General features: G+C 44.0%; 1 protein-coding gene across 1 annotated transcript in view; it reads left to right on the forward strand.

The window, feature by feature from the left end:
- Nucleotides 1–16,815, forward strand: part of LOC117512783 (E3 ubiquitin-protein ligase HECW1) — a 521,859-nt gene that overhangs the window by 273,514 nt on the left and 231,530 nt on the right. The window contains exons 10-11 of the mRNA XM_034173001.1: nucleotides 1,998–2,577; nucleotides 16,156–16,254. Coding sequence (XP_034028892.1) covers nucleotides 1,998–2,577; nucleotides 16,156–16,254 — 679 coding nt within the window. The remainder of the gene's footprint in view (nucleotides 1–1,997; nucleotides 2,578–16,155; nucleotides 16,255–16,815) is intronic.

Genomic DNA, 16,815 nt, shown 5'->3' on the forward strand with positions numbered 1-16,815 from the left:
GACTCAGAATTTAGATAAAGTTGAGGCCGAGACCTGCTCCGTTTACTAATAAAATGAATTTAAAAGGATAGGAAGCATAGTACCAGGCTATGCTACTATGCTAGCCATATAAGAGGGAAAATAAATGCATCTTATGTCTGGATTTGAAGATACAGTAGTGTACAGAATAACAGTAGTGCTATGTGACTAAAAAGATTAGGTTTTGAGTATATTTCTTATTGTTACATGGGAAACAAGGTACCAGTAGATTCTCACAAATCCAACAAGACCAAGCATTCATGATATGCACACTCTTAAGGCTATGAAACTGGGCTATTAGTAAAAAAAAAGTAGAAAAGGGGGTGTTCACAATAATAGTGAGTTCTTCAGTTTTGTGGAACAAACAGGTGTGAATCAGGTGTCCCCTATTTAAGGATGAAGCCAGCATCTGTTGAACATGCTTTTCTCTTTGAAAGCCTGAGGAAAATGGCACGTTCAAGACATTGTTCAGAAGAACAGCGTAGTTTGATTAAAAAGTTGATGAAAACTTATACGCAGGTGCAAAAAATTATAGGCTCTTCATCTACAATGATCTCCAATGCTTTGAAATGGACAAAAAAAAAAAAACAGACGCATGGAAGAAAACGGAAAACAACCATCAAAATGGATAGAAGAATAACCAGAATGGCAAAGGCTCACCCATTGATCACCTCCAGGCTGATCAAAGCCAGTTTGGAGTTACCTGTAAGTGCTGTGACAGAAGACGCCTGTGTGAAGCTAATTTATTTGCAAGAATTCCCCGCTAACTCCCTCTGTTAAATAAAAGACATGTGCAGAAGAGGTTACAATTTGCCAAAGAACACATCAACTGGCCTAAAGAGAAATGGATGAATATTTTGTGGACTGATGAGAGTAAAATTGTTCTTTTTGGGTCCAAGGGCCGCAGACAGTTTGTGAGATGACCCCCAAACTCTGAATTCAAGCCACAGTGAAGACAGTGAAGCATGGTGGTGCAAGCATCATGATATGGGCATGTTTCTCCTACTATGGTGTTGGGCCTATATGTCGCATACCAGGTATCATGGATCAGTTTGGATATGTCAAAATACTTGAAGAGGTCATGTTGCCTTATGCTGAAGAGGACATGCCCTTGAAATGGGTGTTTCAACAAGACAATGACACCAAGCACACTAGTAAATGAGCAAAATCTTGGTTCCAAACCAACAAAATTAATACCTCACAGATGTGAAAAAATCATGAAAAACTGTGGTTATACAACTAAATACTAGTTTAGTGATTCACAGGATTGCTAAAAAAGCAGTTTGAACATAATAGTTTGTAGCATCAACAGCAGATGCTACTATTATTGGGAACACCCCCTTTTCTACTTTTTTTTTTTACCAATAGCCCAATTTCATAGCCTTAAGAGTGTGCATATCATGAATGCTTGGTCTTGTTGGATTTGTGAGAATCTACTGAATCTACTGGTACCTTGTTTCCCATGTAACAATAAGAAATATACTCAAAACCTGGATTAATCTTTTTAGTCACATAGCACTACTATTATTCTGAACACTACTGTATCTACAGAGTCGGACTGTTTTATTGCCGTAGGGAGATCATTCCACAAAAGAATGAAGAAGAATCCCAAGAAGATTAGATATACGTACTTCACACAACGTTGTAGTGAGAGCACACTGATTCTCTGGAGAAAAATAAGGCCCATTTCCACAACAGGAATGTGGTCTACTCCCCAGATTTCAGGAATGTGTACAGGAACGGTCCACGAACTGGCCTTCTCAGCCGTTGTATCCCCATTGCCGCAAACATCCAACGACCTCACTGTGACCATGAGCGTCTAATGCTAGTGAAAGCTAGTATAATATTGGCTCAAATAGTGTTGGTGATCACTGGACTGCGCAGTTAGTAGGGACACCAGATATTTAACGGTGTCTTGAAAGAACACTTTCTTAAATTGAACAGCAACAAATGCTTCTTTTAATTCTGTGTTGCTGCAGGTCCCAGAGTGTCCTGGCCCTTGCTGCCATCGCTCTTTGCCTCGCAGCCTTTCGATTGAACGCCTCTCTGAGCTTAACCAACTCTTGGAAGGTGAAAGTGGAGGTGGAGAACACACAGGTAATAGGAGGATCTCTCCTTCTTATCTGGAAAACGAGGAAGGAGATATCAGTAATGGAGGAGCACGAAAACGTGTCGGCGGCACACAGAGACATCCGGGGGAAAATGAATGTGAGTTGTGTGATACGTCGTGTTACAGCACTTCCTGTTACAGCACCTCCTGTTACAGCACGTCTTGCTACAGCAACTCGGGCTATGAAGGGAGGAGTCGCTTCTGTAGCCACACCCGTCTGTCCTCAGTGGACAGCAACCGCCTCTCTGGGAGTACAGTGTTCTCTTCACAGGATGAAGATGAAGATGAGAACAGTGCCTTTGACACAGGACCTGATGCTGTGCATAGTGCTGAAAGCCAGGAGACAAGTGGGGCAGGAGGACAGAGGAGAACAGAGAGATGGAAGGAGGAAAGGGGAGGAGAAGATATGGAGCCAGCTTTGGCCGGATCAAGTGATGGGAACAGCATTGGTAAGATAAATATATCTGGAGGTTTGCTGAGTTCACATTCACATGTATGTGTACAGCGATATTCACATTTTAACATTTAACTCGGTGTTATACAAAGTGACTTAAGTGACTCAAAGAACAACACAAGCTTGAAACAGGTCAGGAGACAACATCAACAACACAAGCTCCACCTTAATTTTTTAACCTTTAAAACCTGAGCGCCCCTGCAGCCAGGGGCTGCGGTGTTTCCAGCAAAAAAAAAAAAAAAAAAAAACTTTTTAAAACCATGTTAAGTAGCAACCCAGGCATATTGCATATTCATTTAACAGTTAGAAGCTTCACCAAAAACCAAAAACAACCATTTGTACTGAAGCAAAACACAATTCCAACACCAAGCAAATTAATGAACAAGCACAGGCATGTGAGAATTGTGCATTTTTGCAGATTTATGCATTTTTAAATTTTTGCCAAAGTGTTTTGCATGAGGTATGAATCAGTCTGTTTTGAAGGTACACGTTAGATGTCATAAAACTTGCGTAAATGGGCATGAATTGCCGTAAAGCGGTCAGCTAAAAAAATAAATACATAAAACTTGCTTTGTAATGGTGCCAAGCCAAACAGAATTAATCAAAATCTGCTGAAAGTTTTAGATGCCAGGAACATTAACAGAGAAGCAGGCATCAGGTGCCTGTGGGATTGGATGTTATGTGAGATCCAGGGAGTTGCTCTGCTTCTTTCTACAGTAAGTTAGTGTTTAAAGGACATGTCACACATTATTTAATGTCCCGGTTAGCAACACAGTGTCAAAGTATTCATGATTGTACACTCAACAAAAATATAAATGCAACACTTTTGGTTTTGCTCCCATTTTGTATGAGATGAACTCAAAGATCTAAAACTTTTTCCACATACACAATATCACCATTTCCCTCAAATATTGTTCACAAACCAGTATAAATCTGTGATAGTGAGCACTTCTCCTTTGCTCCATCCCACCTCACAGGTGTGCCATACCAAGATGCTGATTAGACACCATGATTAGTGCACAGGTGTGCCTTAGACTGTCCACAATAAAAGACCACTCTGAAAGGTGCAGTTTTGTTTTATTGGGGGGGATACCAGTCAGTATCTGGTATGACCACCATTTGCCTCATGCAGTGCAACATATCTCCTTCACATAGAGTTGATCAGGTTGTCAATTGTGGCCTGTGGAATGTTGGTCCACTCCTCTTCAATGACTGTGCGAAGTTGCTGGATATTGGCAGGAACTGGTACATGCTGTCGTATACGCCGGTCCAGAGCATCCCAAACATGCTCAATGGGTGACATGTCCGGTGAGTATGCCGGCCATGCAAGAACTGGGACATTTTCAGCTTCCAAGAATTGTGTACAGATCCTTGCAACATGGGGCCGTGCATTATCCTGCTGCAACATGAGGTGATGTTCTTGGATGTATGGCACAACAATGGGCCTCAGGATCTCGTCACGGTATCTCTGTGCATTCAAAATGCCATCAATAAAATGCACCTGTGTTCTTCATCCATAACAGACGCCTGCCCATACCATAACCCCACCGCCACCATGGGCCACTCGATCCACAACATTGACATCAGAAAACCGCTCACCCACACGACGCCACACACACTGTCTGCCATCTGCCCTGAACAGTGTGAACCGGGATTCATCCGTGAAGAGAACACCTCTCCAACGTGCCAAACCCCAGCGAATGTGAGCATTTGCCCACTCAAGTCGGACGAGCATGCAGATGAGCTTCCCTGAGACGGTTTCTGACAGTTTGTGCAGAAATTCTTTGGTTATGCATACCGATTGTTTCAGCAGCTGTCCGAGTGGCTGGTCTCAAACGATCTTGGAGGTGAACATGCTGGATGTGGAGGTCCTGGGCTGGTGTGGTTACACGTGGTCTGCGGTTGTGAGGCTGGTTGGATGTACTGCCAAATTCTCTGAAACACCTTTGGAGACGGCTTATGGTAGAGAAATGAACATTCAATACACGAGCAACAGCTCTGGTTGACATTCCTGCTGTCAGCATGCCAATTGCACGCTCCCTCGAATCTTGCGACATCTGTGGCATTGTGCTGTGTGATAAAACTGCACCTTTCAGAGTGGCCTTTTATTGTGGGCAGTCTAAGGCACACCTGTGCACTAATCATGGTGTCTAATCAGCATCTTGATATTGCACACCTGTGAGGTGGGATGGATTATCTCAGCAAAGGAGAAGTGCTCACTATCACAGATTTAGACTGGTTTGTGAACAATATTTGAGGGAAATGGTGATATTGTGTATGTGGAAAAAGTTTTAGATCTTTGAGTTCATCTCATACAAAATGGGAGCAAAACCAAAAGTGTTGCGTTTATATTTTTGTTGAGTGTAAGTCTATCCATGCATATGTGGTAATAATTAGTGGTCGCTGATGTATTTTATTGCTAATTATTAGTGACAGAGAATCTGAAGTGTTTTGAACCACTGAATTAAGTGAGGAAAATACTTATTTACAGCAGTAACATACAAATAAATTATTAAAACATCATACATTGTGATTTCCGGATTATTTTTTTTTTTAGATTATGTCTCTCACAGTGGACATGCACCAAAGATGAAAATTTCAGACCCCTCCATGATTTCTAAGTGGGAGAACTTGCACTTCACTGTAGATATCAGGGCGTGGAAGACTCCACTGAATTTTGGAGGTGATCCAGAGCCGGATTGGCAGATGTCAGAAATCACTGTTTGCTCTTGTTTCACACTGTCATTCTGCAGTATTGTGTGTAGAATTTTGAGGGGAAAAAGGAGTTTTATCCATTTTGGAATAAATGGTACATAGACTGCATTTATATAGCGCTTTTCCATCTGCATCAGACTTTCAAAGGACTTTACAATAATTTCTCAGTCACCCCGATGTCAGGGGATGTATGCGACAGAATAAGGCTGTAACATAACAAAATGTAGAAAAAGTGAAGTGCTGTAAATACTTTCTGGATGCAGTGTATGTTGACCTGGGTTCAATTGGATGTCTGTATCCTCAGATATTACACTTTATCTTCATTGCCTCAATCCACTTTACAGATGCACCATGTGTGAAACAAATAAAACTGAGAAAAACTTGTAAAAACACAACCTGTGGTCAGATCTATCATTATGATACCCCTGGGCCAGAATTGTTTAGGACACTAATCACTGGACACTGATGCTCCATGAGACACTACAGTCATGTCAGTCTTGGTCCTGATGTGTCGCAGTACTGTAATATGTACACTGCAAACATGATTACTGAAGTATGTATTAGTTTTTCTGTTGTTCTATGCTAAAATTGTACCTCACAAATATAGTTTTTTATGAGTGTGATTGTTAGCATGTCAGTTCTTGGTGCACTAATACACAAGGGTACTTTGTCACCTTCCTGCTCCTCAGTCTCTCTGTGCCTCCATTTTTCCACCTGTCAGCAAGTGACAGAGGCTGGCCATGTTAGATGAGCGCAGAATCCAGCTGTGACAACCATTTATGTGTGATTAATGGCCAAGCTGCCCCCAGTGTGGATGAGTGGAGGTCAAAGTGATGTCTAAACTCAAACCAAGCTACCAAGCTGCTTGCCTGTTGTCCTGTAGTCCATCCCAGCCTTGTGCAGGTCTAGTTTTGTGCCTGGTGTCCTTAGACAGCTCTTTGGTCTTGGCTTTGGTGGACAGGTTGGAGTGTGATTGATTGAGTGTGTGAACAGGTGTCTTTTATACAGGTAACAAGTTCAAACAGGTGCAATTAATACAGGTAAAGAGTGCAGAATAAGAGGGCTTCTTAAAGAAAAATTAACAGGTCTGTGTGAGCCAGAATTCTTGCTGGTTGGTAGGTGTTCAAATACTTATTTGCAGCAGTAACATACAAATAAATGATTAAAAAAATCATACATTGTGATTTCGGGATTTATTTATTTATTTTTTTAGATTATGTCTCTCACAGTGGACATGCACCTAAGATGAAAATTTCAGACCCCTCCATGATTTCTAAGTGGGAGAACTTGCAAAATCGCAGGGTGTTCAAATACTTATTTTCCTCACTGTAATATGAACCAATCGTGTTGAAATGGTTGAGTGTTTCAAAGCATTTGATACAACTAAATATGGTGGCATCTGCTGGCCAATCTATAGCACTTGCATACAAAAATAAAGAGCGAGATGCCATGTAACAGAAAGGCACATATGCATGTTAAATAATAAAGGTTCTGTGTGCATCTTAAAGTTTTTGACTATATTGAGTTTAAAGACATTAATAATACATTTGTGTTATAATGTGATTGTGGCATCATAAAATACAGTATGTAATCTATATTATTATAATAATAATAACCATTATAATTATAATAACCAAGTGGCCTCTGTGTGGGTGTGTGCATATGTGCATGTGTATGGCTTTGATCATGCAAAAACTGGGGAGAGCTGACATTTGCCGTTTGGAATGCTTATGTATTTTGGGTCAAGTATGAATGCTGTGAAAATGGAAAGTTGATAGGACAAAATTTTGGGAAGAAATTAGCAATTTTAGCTAACCAGTAAACAGTGGTAAATGGTAATGGTAAATGGACTGCATTTATATAGCGCTTTTCCATCTGCATCAGATGCTCAAAGCGCTTTACAAATAATGCCTCACATTCACCTCGATGTGAGGGTGCTGCTATATAAGGTACTCACTACACATCGGGAGCAACTAGGGGATTAAGGATATTGCCCAAGGGCCCTTAGTGATTTTCCATTCAGGCTGCGATTTGAACTGAGGATCCTCTGGTCTCAAGCCCAAAGCTTTAACCACTTGACCATCACCTCCCACAGTGGACATTGTTCTGCAATGCCCCATGGGAGTTTGGGTTTTTAAGGTTTTAAATGTTCTTGTGGTTCATGTTAGTTTAACAGTGTTGTTAGTATTATTGATTTATTGTATTTTTGTAGTTAAAGTACTTTAGTCAGTTTAGTTCATTCTTATATTGTGCTTACCAAGACACACAGTGATCAGGGCTGTATATGAATATAGTTTGTTTAATAAAGCACTGTTATGAAGCACAAAATGAGTTCCTTGTCAGCTGTTGTCTGCGAAGTTCACTAGAAAGTTTTGTGGAGAGCTTTGTCTTCTACTGTTCTTGCAGCCGATGGTTCATTCTGGGCTTATGAACGCTCCAGTGTCAATTCAGCACAAGCGGACATGCAGCTCAGGTGTCACCGAAAGCGTGCATCATGTCAGACACTTCAGACATGTAATCTGTGTCCGATTAATATTATGGTGATAACCTGTAGCACTAACTAAAAACCTGTCAACTTGGAAGACAAAATGAGCTAAATATTAAATGAATCCTTTTTTAATGTTTCTATACACTCATGTTTAGCTTAGATTATTTGTGTATGTGCAGGATTTTGTTCCCACTGCCGTGTGCCTGACAGCTCCTGCATTAAAATGCCTTGTGTGGAATGTTTTAGAGACATTTTCAGTGTAGACTCACCACAGTTTTGTCCTTTTTTCCATCCATTTTAGTATAGGGGTGGTGGCCAAGTGGATGGTGCACTTGGTTTCAGTGTGGAAGGTTCCTGGTTCAAACCCCTGCATAGTTCTCCATGTAATGTGGAGATGCATCAGGAACGGCATCCAGCATAAAACGTCTGCCAATTCAACATGCAGATCTTCCTCAGATCTGCTATGGCCCCCCCTAGTGAAAACAAGGGAGCTGCCAAAGGGATTTACTGTATAATCCAGAGTTTTGTCTCATCTCTTCAGTCTGGTATGAGGAGGACAAACTGAGAACAGCTCAACAGTCATTTCACTTTTTCAATGTCTGCAATGATTTCTGAATGAAGTGTGTTTTTATTTTTTATGGCTCAATTGTTTTCCAGGCATAAAAAGTCCAGTGAAAGGTATTACGTAATTATCCAATGATGTAATTTTTTCTGCAGATATACCTGATGCTGCCCCTGAATAGCAGAGACTCATGCATGCACGCACACAAGATAAATGTAATATTTAGCTTGTTTTGTCTGCTCTCTCTCTCTCTCTCGCTCTCAGTGCTCTGAGTGAGGAAATATAAGGGCAAACTGCTCAAAATCTAGCATATATGTCAAAAAGTGGCAGATCTCCATGGGAATGTGACATAATTTGTTGCGCACAAACTCCACATGAGACAACAACATGCACAAGGGTCACTGAAGCAGTTACACAGAAAGGTTTTTGCATCACCTTTGCTGATCGGGCACGCTTTAAGCAGTACGACAGGCTCTCAACTGGCACCTTAAAGGTAGTGGGGAGCAGGAGCGCTATCTTCTTCAACAGAAGGCTTTCTGGATCTACAAACTTCAGACTGTACACCCCATTGGCCTAAATGAAGACTTGATTTTAAATTGTTTTTTTTGTTTTTTTTTTGTGATTCTCTGTGGTTATTGTCATGCATATTCTTATTTGTTAGTTTTTTGGTATTCGTAGACATAGTGCTTAATGTGATACAGCCAGCCCAGTCTCACGTTTGTTTTGTTTTTTGTGCTCCCACCACGAAATGACTCAAATTTTTATGACACCATTTTTTAACTCACTATTACTAACCCTACTCCTACCCCTAACCCTAACCTTAACCATAACCTGATCATACTCCTTCCCCCAGCTCTTAACCATAATCACCCTGACCCCCCACTTCACTTTTAATTTTGTGCAGCCATCACGGAATGTATTACAATAAATTTGTGCTGCCGTGACGAAAATGTGGTGCTTTTCGTGACAATATCAGGAACCAGTAGATTAATGTATATTTCATGCTGCTGAATCACAACATGCCGTGAGACTGGGCTGGATATGGCTATGGGTCAGTGGCAGCTGCTGGTCTGTCAAAGAGGGGAAGCTCATTGTCGCCTTACATCATAAAATTTGTCAGTTAATTTATATGTAAATTCAAATATGTAAAATGGTCATAACAGTCCCTCATTGCACAAGCATTTCACAATTTATATCTCCATTACATACGGTATTTTATGATGACACAATTAGATTAGATTAGATAGAACCTTATTTAGAACTTTATTAATCCCTTGGGAATACTCCTTCAGGGATTATAACACAAGTATATTATTAATGTTTTTGAAAATACCATCAAAAATTTCAAGCAGCACATAGAACCTTTATTATTAAACATACATAACTGAGCCTCATAACAGAGCCTGACTGGTTCATGACATCTTGCCCTTTATTATTCCATGCAAATGTTATGTTAAAGGTTACCAGCAGATGTCACCATACCTAATTGTATCAAAAGCTTCAAAACACTGAACCACTGCTTCATATTGATTCAGTGGTTAAAAAGGATTCAGTTTTTCCGTCAGTGACCACTAATTATTACCACATGTCCACGGATAGACTTATGATCATGAATACTTTGATGAATACTTTGATGAAACTTAGATCTTAGAAGAACGAAGCAGAGAGTAACTCATCTGGATCTTCTCACACATTGTCTCATCTGGTACCTGATGCCTGCAATCTGAATGCTCCTGGCATCAAAATCACCAGTTTCATCTGTGTCTATTGTGTTTCCGCAGATTTTGACTGATTTTCTTTGGCTGTGGTACAAAGGTTTTTTTTTATTTATTTTTTTTATGTTTGGTAGCACTGTATATGATATCTCATGTGCGCCTTTAAAACAGACTGACTTATAGCTCACTCAAAACACTGGAATAAATTTAAAAATGCATAAATACGCAAAATATGCAAATTAATTCTCACGTCTAAATCTCAAAATAGCTGTCAATCAAAACGGGATTCAGCCTTTTGACTTATCGTCCAATCATTATGCAGCGTCCAGGCTCACCCACAGCTCGATTCACCCCAGAGATGCCGGACATCCGGGGGAGGGACAAAATCATGGCATTTATCCAATGACCATCGAGTTGCGAGGAAATGAAAAAACTCTTCCAGACAGTCCCATTGTGTTGGGAAAGTGAATGCACGGACCCACGTTAGGGGGCGTAAATGAACGGTCCATAGGAGTTCAAATAAATAACAATTTATTATGCAAAGTGCAAACAAAGTCAAATATGCTTAGTCCAATTAACAACAAAATGGTGACACATGGGCAGGCCCGAGGGTAGGAGACGCCTATCCAGAGAGGAGCCGGAACCCACGAAGCCCCACTGCCAACCGGAGGCCTGCAATACACCAGAGCCGCCAAGACCTGATTCCCCAGGTGGTCACCGCTCGAGGCTGTCGGACCGGTACTGCTGGCAGGAGCAAAAACAGGTTAAGGTGGGTGAGTGTTCACCCAGCAAACAGTCAGCAACTCACAGAAATCCTCCTGAAGGAATAAATCCAGATACTCCCAGAGTGCAGAGGAAAACTGGAAAACATGCAGTGTCAATTGTTATACTTAGTAAGTAAGAAGTGAGGAGTGGAGACGCCAACTCCTCCAAACTTCCCACAAACTTGGCTCCAAGCTGCAAGTATATAATCACAACTGCAAAGACTTCAGTAACCATGAATGTGTGAACGGCACAAAAGGCTGAGTAAGTTTACCTGTGTGGTAAGCTGATAACTTGGCAGAGTTATGATGTCTCTTCCAGGCTTTTATGGGTGTAGTGAATGCTGATTATGATGAACAGCTGCTAACAGCCTACGAGCAAACCTGGAGAAGTCAGAGAGGCCCACCGGCCCGTGCGCCCTCTAAGGGCCAAAAAGTGCCATTGTGGCAGGGTGCCATCTGGTGGTGGCCAGCAGTACCTCCTCTTCAGCGGCCCACATAACAGGACCCCCCCCTCAACGGGTGCCTTCTGGCGCCCGACCCGGCTTGTCGGGGTGTTCCCTGTAGAAATCCGCCAGGAGGGCGGGATCCAAAATGAAGCTCCTCTTCACCCAGGAGCGCTCTTCTGGGCCATAACCCTCCCAGTCTACCAGGTATTGATACCCCCGGCCCCTCCGACAAACATCCAGGAGCTTCTTAACCATCCACGCTGGTTGTCCATCAATGATTCTGGCAGGAGGCGGCACCGGTCCAGGGGTGCAGAACCAGAACCGCTGCCGGACCACTGCCACGGTTCTTCACACCCCCGGATGGCAGGAGAGCTTGGAACCGTGACAGAAGTCCAACAGGGCAGTCCGAGCATCTGGTGGCACGTACAGCCTGTTGGGAGGACCACCTCCGGGTTCTGGATGTCGCGTCACGGCCTCCCTGACCACTCCCTCCATGTCCCATGTGAGGGCTGCGACAATAGTGGATTCGGGTAAGATGGTGTCCGGTGGGTCCAACAGCCTTGCTCCAACTTCCTCTTCGTACACCCGGGACAGGGCGTCAGACTGGATGTTCTTGGTCCCGGGGCGGTAGGTGATCTTGAAGTTGAAGCGTCCTAAAAAAAAGTGACCATCGGGCTTGCCTGGGGTTCAGACGCTTAGCGGTTTGGATGTATTCCAGGTTCCGATGGTCAGTGAGAACCACAAATGGGACCACAGTTCCCTCCAACAGATGTCTCCACTCCTCGAGGGCCTCTTTCACCGCCAGGAGTTCCCGATTGCCAACGTCATAGTTCCGTTCTGTGGGGGTTAACCTGTGGGAGAAGTAAGCACAGGGGTGGAGAACACTATTGGACTCCCTGCTCTGGGACAGCACGGCTCCTGTCCCTGAGTCAGAGGCATCCACTTCAACTATAAACTGGTGGTTAGGATCAGGCTGCACCAGAACTGGTGCAGTCAAAAACCGGTGTTTCAACTCCCTAAACGCGGCTTCGCACCGATCTGACCAGCTGAAGGGGACTTTTGTGGAGGTCAGGGCTGTAAGGGGGCCAACTACCTGACTATGGCCCTTTATGAACCTCCTGTAAAAATTGGCGAACCCTAGGAACTGTTGCAGCTTCCTACGATTTACCGGTTGGGGCCAATCTCTCACCGCAGCTACCTTAGCCGGATCGGGTGCGACAGAGTTGGAGGAGATGATAAACCCCAGGAAGGACAAAGAAGTGCGATGGAACTCACACTTCTTGGCCTTCACAAACAGCCGGTTCTTCAGTAACCACTGAAGGACCTGACGGACATGCTTAACATGAGTCTCAGGATCCTGGGAGAAGATGAGGATATCGTCTAGATATACGAAGACGAATCGGTGCAAGAAATCCCACAGAACGTCGTTAACCAAAGCCTGAAACGTTGCGGGGGCATTGGTGAGACCGAACGGCATGACCAGGTACTCAAAGTGACCTAAGGGGGTGTTAAATGCCGTCTTCCATTCGTCTCCCTTCTGTATCCGAACCAGATGGTAAGCATTCCTTATATCCAGTTTTGTGAAAATTTTGGCTCCATGCAGGGGCGTGAACACTGAATCTAATAGAGGTAACGGGTATCAGTTGCGAACCGTGATCTCATTCAGCCCTCTATAATCAATGCATGGATGGAGACCGCCGTCCTTCTTGCCCACAAAAAAGAAACCTGCACCTAACGGGGATGAAGAATTTCGGATTAGCCCGGCAGCTAATGAGTCCCGGATGTAGGTCTCTGTTGAGTCGCGTTCAGGACGTGAGAGGTTGTACAGTCTGCTGGACGGATACTCAGTGCCTGGAACCAAATCAATGGCACAATCATACGGTCGATGCGGGGGCAGGGTGAGTGCCAGATCCTTGCTGAAGACGTCAGCAAGGTCATGATACTCAGCCGGCACCTCCATGAGATTGGGGGGGACTCTGACCTCCTCTTTAACTTCATCACCAGGTGGCACTGAGGATCTTAAACACTCCCGATGGCAGGTTTCGCTCCAATGAGCCACAACCCCAGACGGTCAATCAATCTGGGGATTGTGCTTTACCATCCATGGAAAGCCCAAAATTATCCTGGAGGTAGAAGGTGTCACAAAGAACACAATCTCCTCCCTGTGATTCCCAGAGACAACCAAGGTTAAAGGCTGTGTCTGGTGTGTGATTTCTGGTAATAGGGTGCCATCTAGCGCCCGCACCTTTAATGGTGAAGGAACGGCCACCAGAGGGAGCCCTACAGCCTTAGCCCACCTACTGTCCAGTAGGTTCCCCTCCGATCCTGTGTCAATCAGTGCTGGAGCGGTAAGGGTTAAATCCCCACAGAGAATTGTGACTGGGAGTCGTGCGCATTTGCGTGGAACACCCGTGTGGTTTGTATGCCTCACTCTTAGCCCAGTCTCTAAGGTTGAGCTTTGGTGTTTAACTGCCTGGGGCCCCTTATTCTGCGCATGCTCATTCGAGGTGCAGTAAACACACTCTCCACATGCCAACCTCATTTGTTTTACATTCATGTTCGCCCTGCTCGTCTCCATAGCTTCGTCAGCAGGGGGAGCTGGTGCTACGCGGAAAGCTCTGGCTTTGGAGCGGGGAGAGGACGGCGCTGCTTCAGACCTAGAAGGGAGAGGGATGTCGCGCACCCGGCCACGCCCTTCGTCTCGCTCCCGCTTGTATTCCTCTAACCGATTGTCTAGATGAATAACCAGATCGATAAGCCCATCTAAGTCCCGCGGCTGATCCTTAGTCACTAGATGCTCCTTTAGGGCCAGAGACAGCCCGTTTACAAAGGCGGCGCGGAGTGAGACTGAATTCCAACCGGACCTCACTGCCGCGATGCAGAAGTTGATTGCGTATTCAGCTGCACTCTGTCGTCCCTGTCTCATTGACAGCAGCATATTAGAAGTGGCCTCGCCTCTATTGGGATGATCGAACACCGGTCGAAACTCCCTTATAAACTCAGTATAAGTAGAGAGGACCTGTGAATCTCGTTCCCAGAGCGCCGTAGCCCAGGCGCGTGCTCTGCCCCGAAGTAAGTTAATTACATAAGCCACCCGGCTGTGCTCAGACGCATACATAACTGGCCGTTGTGAAAAAACGAGCACGCACTGCATCAGAAAGTCTGTGCACGTTTCAGCACAACCACCGTACGGTTCCGGGGGACTTATGTAAGCTTCGAGCGACGAGGGGGGGACCTCCGAACGACCACTAGAATAACTCTGTTTGGTGGCTGATCCACTGGAGGGGGAGCAGCTGCAGCCGCGCCTGACGCGCGCGTGTCTACCTGCACGGAGAGGTGAGCGTCCTGCTCAGTTAATAAATCCAACCGAGCAGTGAGGTTAGACAGAATGTGCTGCAGCTCACTCAGCGATCCTCCTGGTGGATCCTGTGCACCTTGCACTTCCATTGGTCAGTCATTAGGTGGTAAATGCCCCTCGGAGTCCATGACGTGGCCGAGTTATCCTGTTGGGAAAGTGAATGCACGGACCCACATTACGGGGCGTAAATGAACGGTCAATAGGAGTTCAAATAAATAACAATTTATTATGCAAAGTGCATACAAAGTCAAATATGCTTTGTGCAATTATCAACAAAATGGTGACACATGGGCAGGCCTGAGGGTAGGAGACGCCTATCCAGAGAGGAGCCGGAACCCACGAAGCCCCACCGCCAACCGGAGGCCTGCAATACTCCAGAGCTGCCAAGACCTGATTCCCCAGATGGCCACCGCTCGAGGCTGTCGGACCGGTACTGCTGGCAGGACCAAAACAGGTTAAGGTGGGTGAGTGTTCACCCAGCAAACAGTCAGTAACTCACAGTAATCCTCCTGAAGGAATAAATCCAGATACTCCCAGAGTGCAGAGGAAAACTGGAAAACGTGCAGTGTCAATTATTATACTTAGTAAGTAAGAAGTGAGGAGTGGAGACACCAACTCCTCCAAACTTCCCACAAACTCGGCTCCAAGCTGCAAGTGTATAATCACAACTGCAAAGACTTCAGTAACCATGAATGTGCGAATGCACAAAAGGCTGAGTAAGTTTACCTGTGTGGTAAGCTGATAACTCGGCAGAGTTATGATGTCTCTTCCAGGCTTTTATGGGTGTAGTGAATGATGATGATGATGAACAGCTGCTGACAGCCTACGAGCGCACCTGGAGAAGTCAGAGAGGCCCACCGGCCCGTGCGCCCTCTAGGAGCCAAAAAGTGCCGGTGTGGCAGGGCGCCATCTGGTGCTGGCCAGCAGTACCTCCTCTTCAGCGGCCCACATAACACATTGAAGTGAATGGACACTCGGCTTCTACAAGCAAACTCATTGATCACAGACTGTATGAGAAAAAGATTTATGAGAAGTTAGCAAAACAGAGTCAGTCAATTTGTGATAAGTAGGTGATTTTAGGGGAAGCTGAGTTTCCCTTGCAATCTTAGAGAAACCGCCTCTATATGTTTTTTTTTTTTTTGTACAATGGATATTGCAAGAATCCTATTGATTATCCGTGCATCAGCTGTCAGGATGCTTGAGAAGTTGTCACAGGATTCACCTGTTATCTTTTTCTTTTAAATACATTACTTTCTGATATTCACTACACACTGATGATGGCGCTGGGCCAAAAAATGTGTGTGCAGTGGACATGGTCCAATAAAAATGAATTAAAATATGCGAGTAAGCTTGAGAGTGCAGTCTTTTTAACTCAAAGTTGTTTTGTTTTTGGTGTTGAGCACACCTGCTTTGCTCCTAAAATTTCCTTTTCGGCATTGCAGGGATATGGTCTCCAGTTTATTTGCTGCCTGTCAGGTTGTTGTATTGTGATGATTTATGCTGTGTTGTTTCTGTGGTTTTGTAGGCACAGACTTCTCCCCTCCTGCTGGCCATCTTCCAGTTCTGCGACCCAGCCATGAACTAAATCATTTTCCTTCTGCCACTGACCAAGCCTTACCTCCAAGTAAGGAACACACCTTCCAGTCTTACTCTGGAGTCACTTGCCAACATCTCAATTTCAATATGTTCTTATGTGTGTTGAACTGTATGTTTGCTTTCCAAAGACATTTCATCTTCACTGTGTTTTGCCACCATGATGATGACGATCATCGTCATTATCTGAATTTCACTGCATATTTATTTTTTTTGTCAAACATCAGCACTTTGTCACACCAGATCAAAATGTGTCTTATCAGTTGTTCTGAATTTTGTAGACTGCAAAGTTCCCAAAAATAGCTTTGAATGCTTGTTCACGTTCTGAGATTTAATTTTACATGATGGGTTATCAAGCAAAGCAGTGAATGTGATAAGGCAAATTCATTTTTACCAAGACCTATAAATGTATTTTATTTTGGCCCAATAACAGGAAAAATTATGTTACTTTTTTTTTTAACTTTATGAGTTAAATGACAGGAATCATGCTGCTACACACTGTGAAATTTAGAAATTGCCTGTAGAAAAACAAAGTGTTCATTTTGTTGTGATGATTCTGAAAAATGTGAATTGTTGTGGGGTTTCCGCAGTC

Source organism: Thalassophryne amazonica, chromosome 1 (assembly GCF_902500255.1).
Source record: "Thalassophryne amazonica chromosome 1, fThaAma1.1, whole genome shotgun sequence".
Classification (NCBI taxonomy): Eukaryota; Metazoa; Chordata; class Actinopteri; order Batrachoidiformes; family Batrachoididae; genus Thalassophryne; species Thalassophryne amazonica.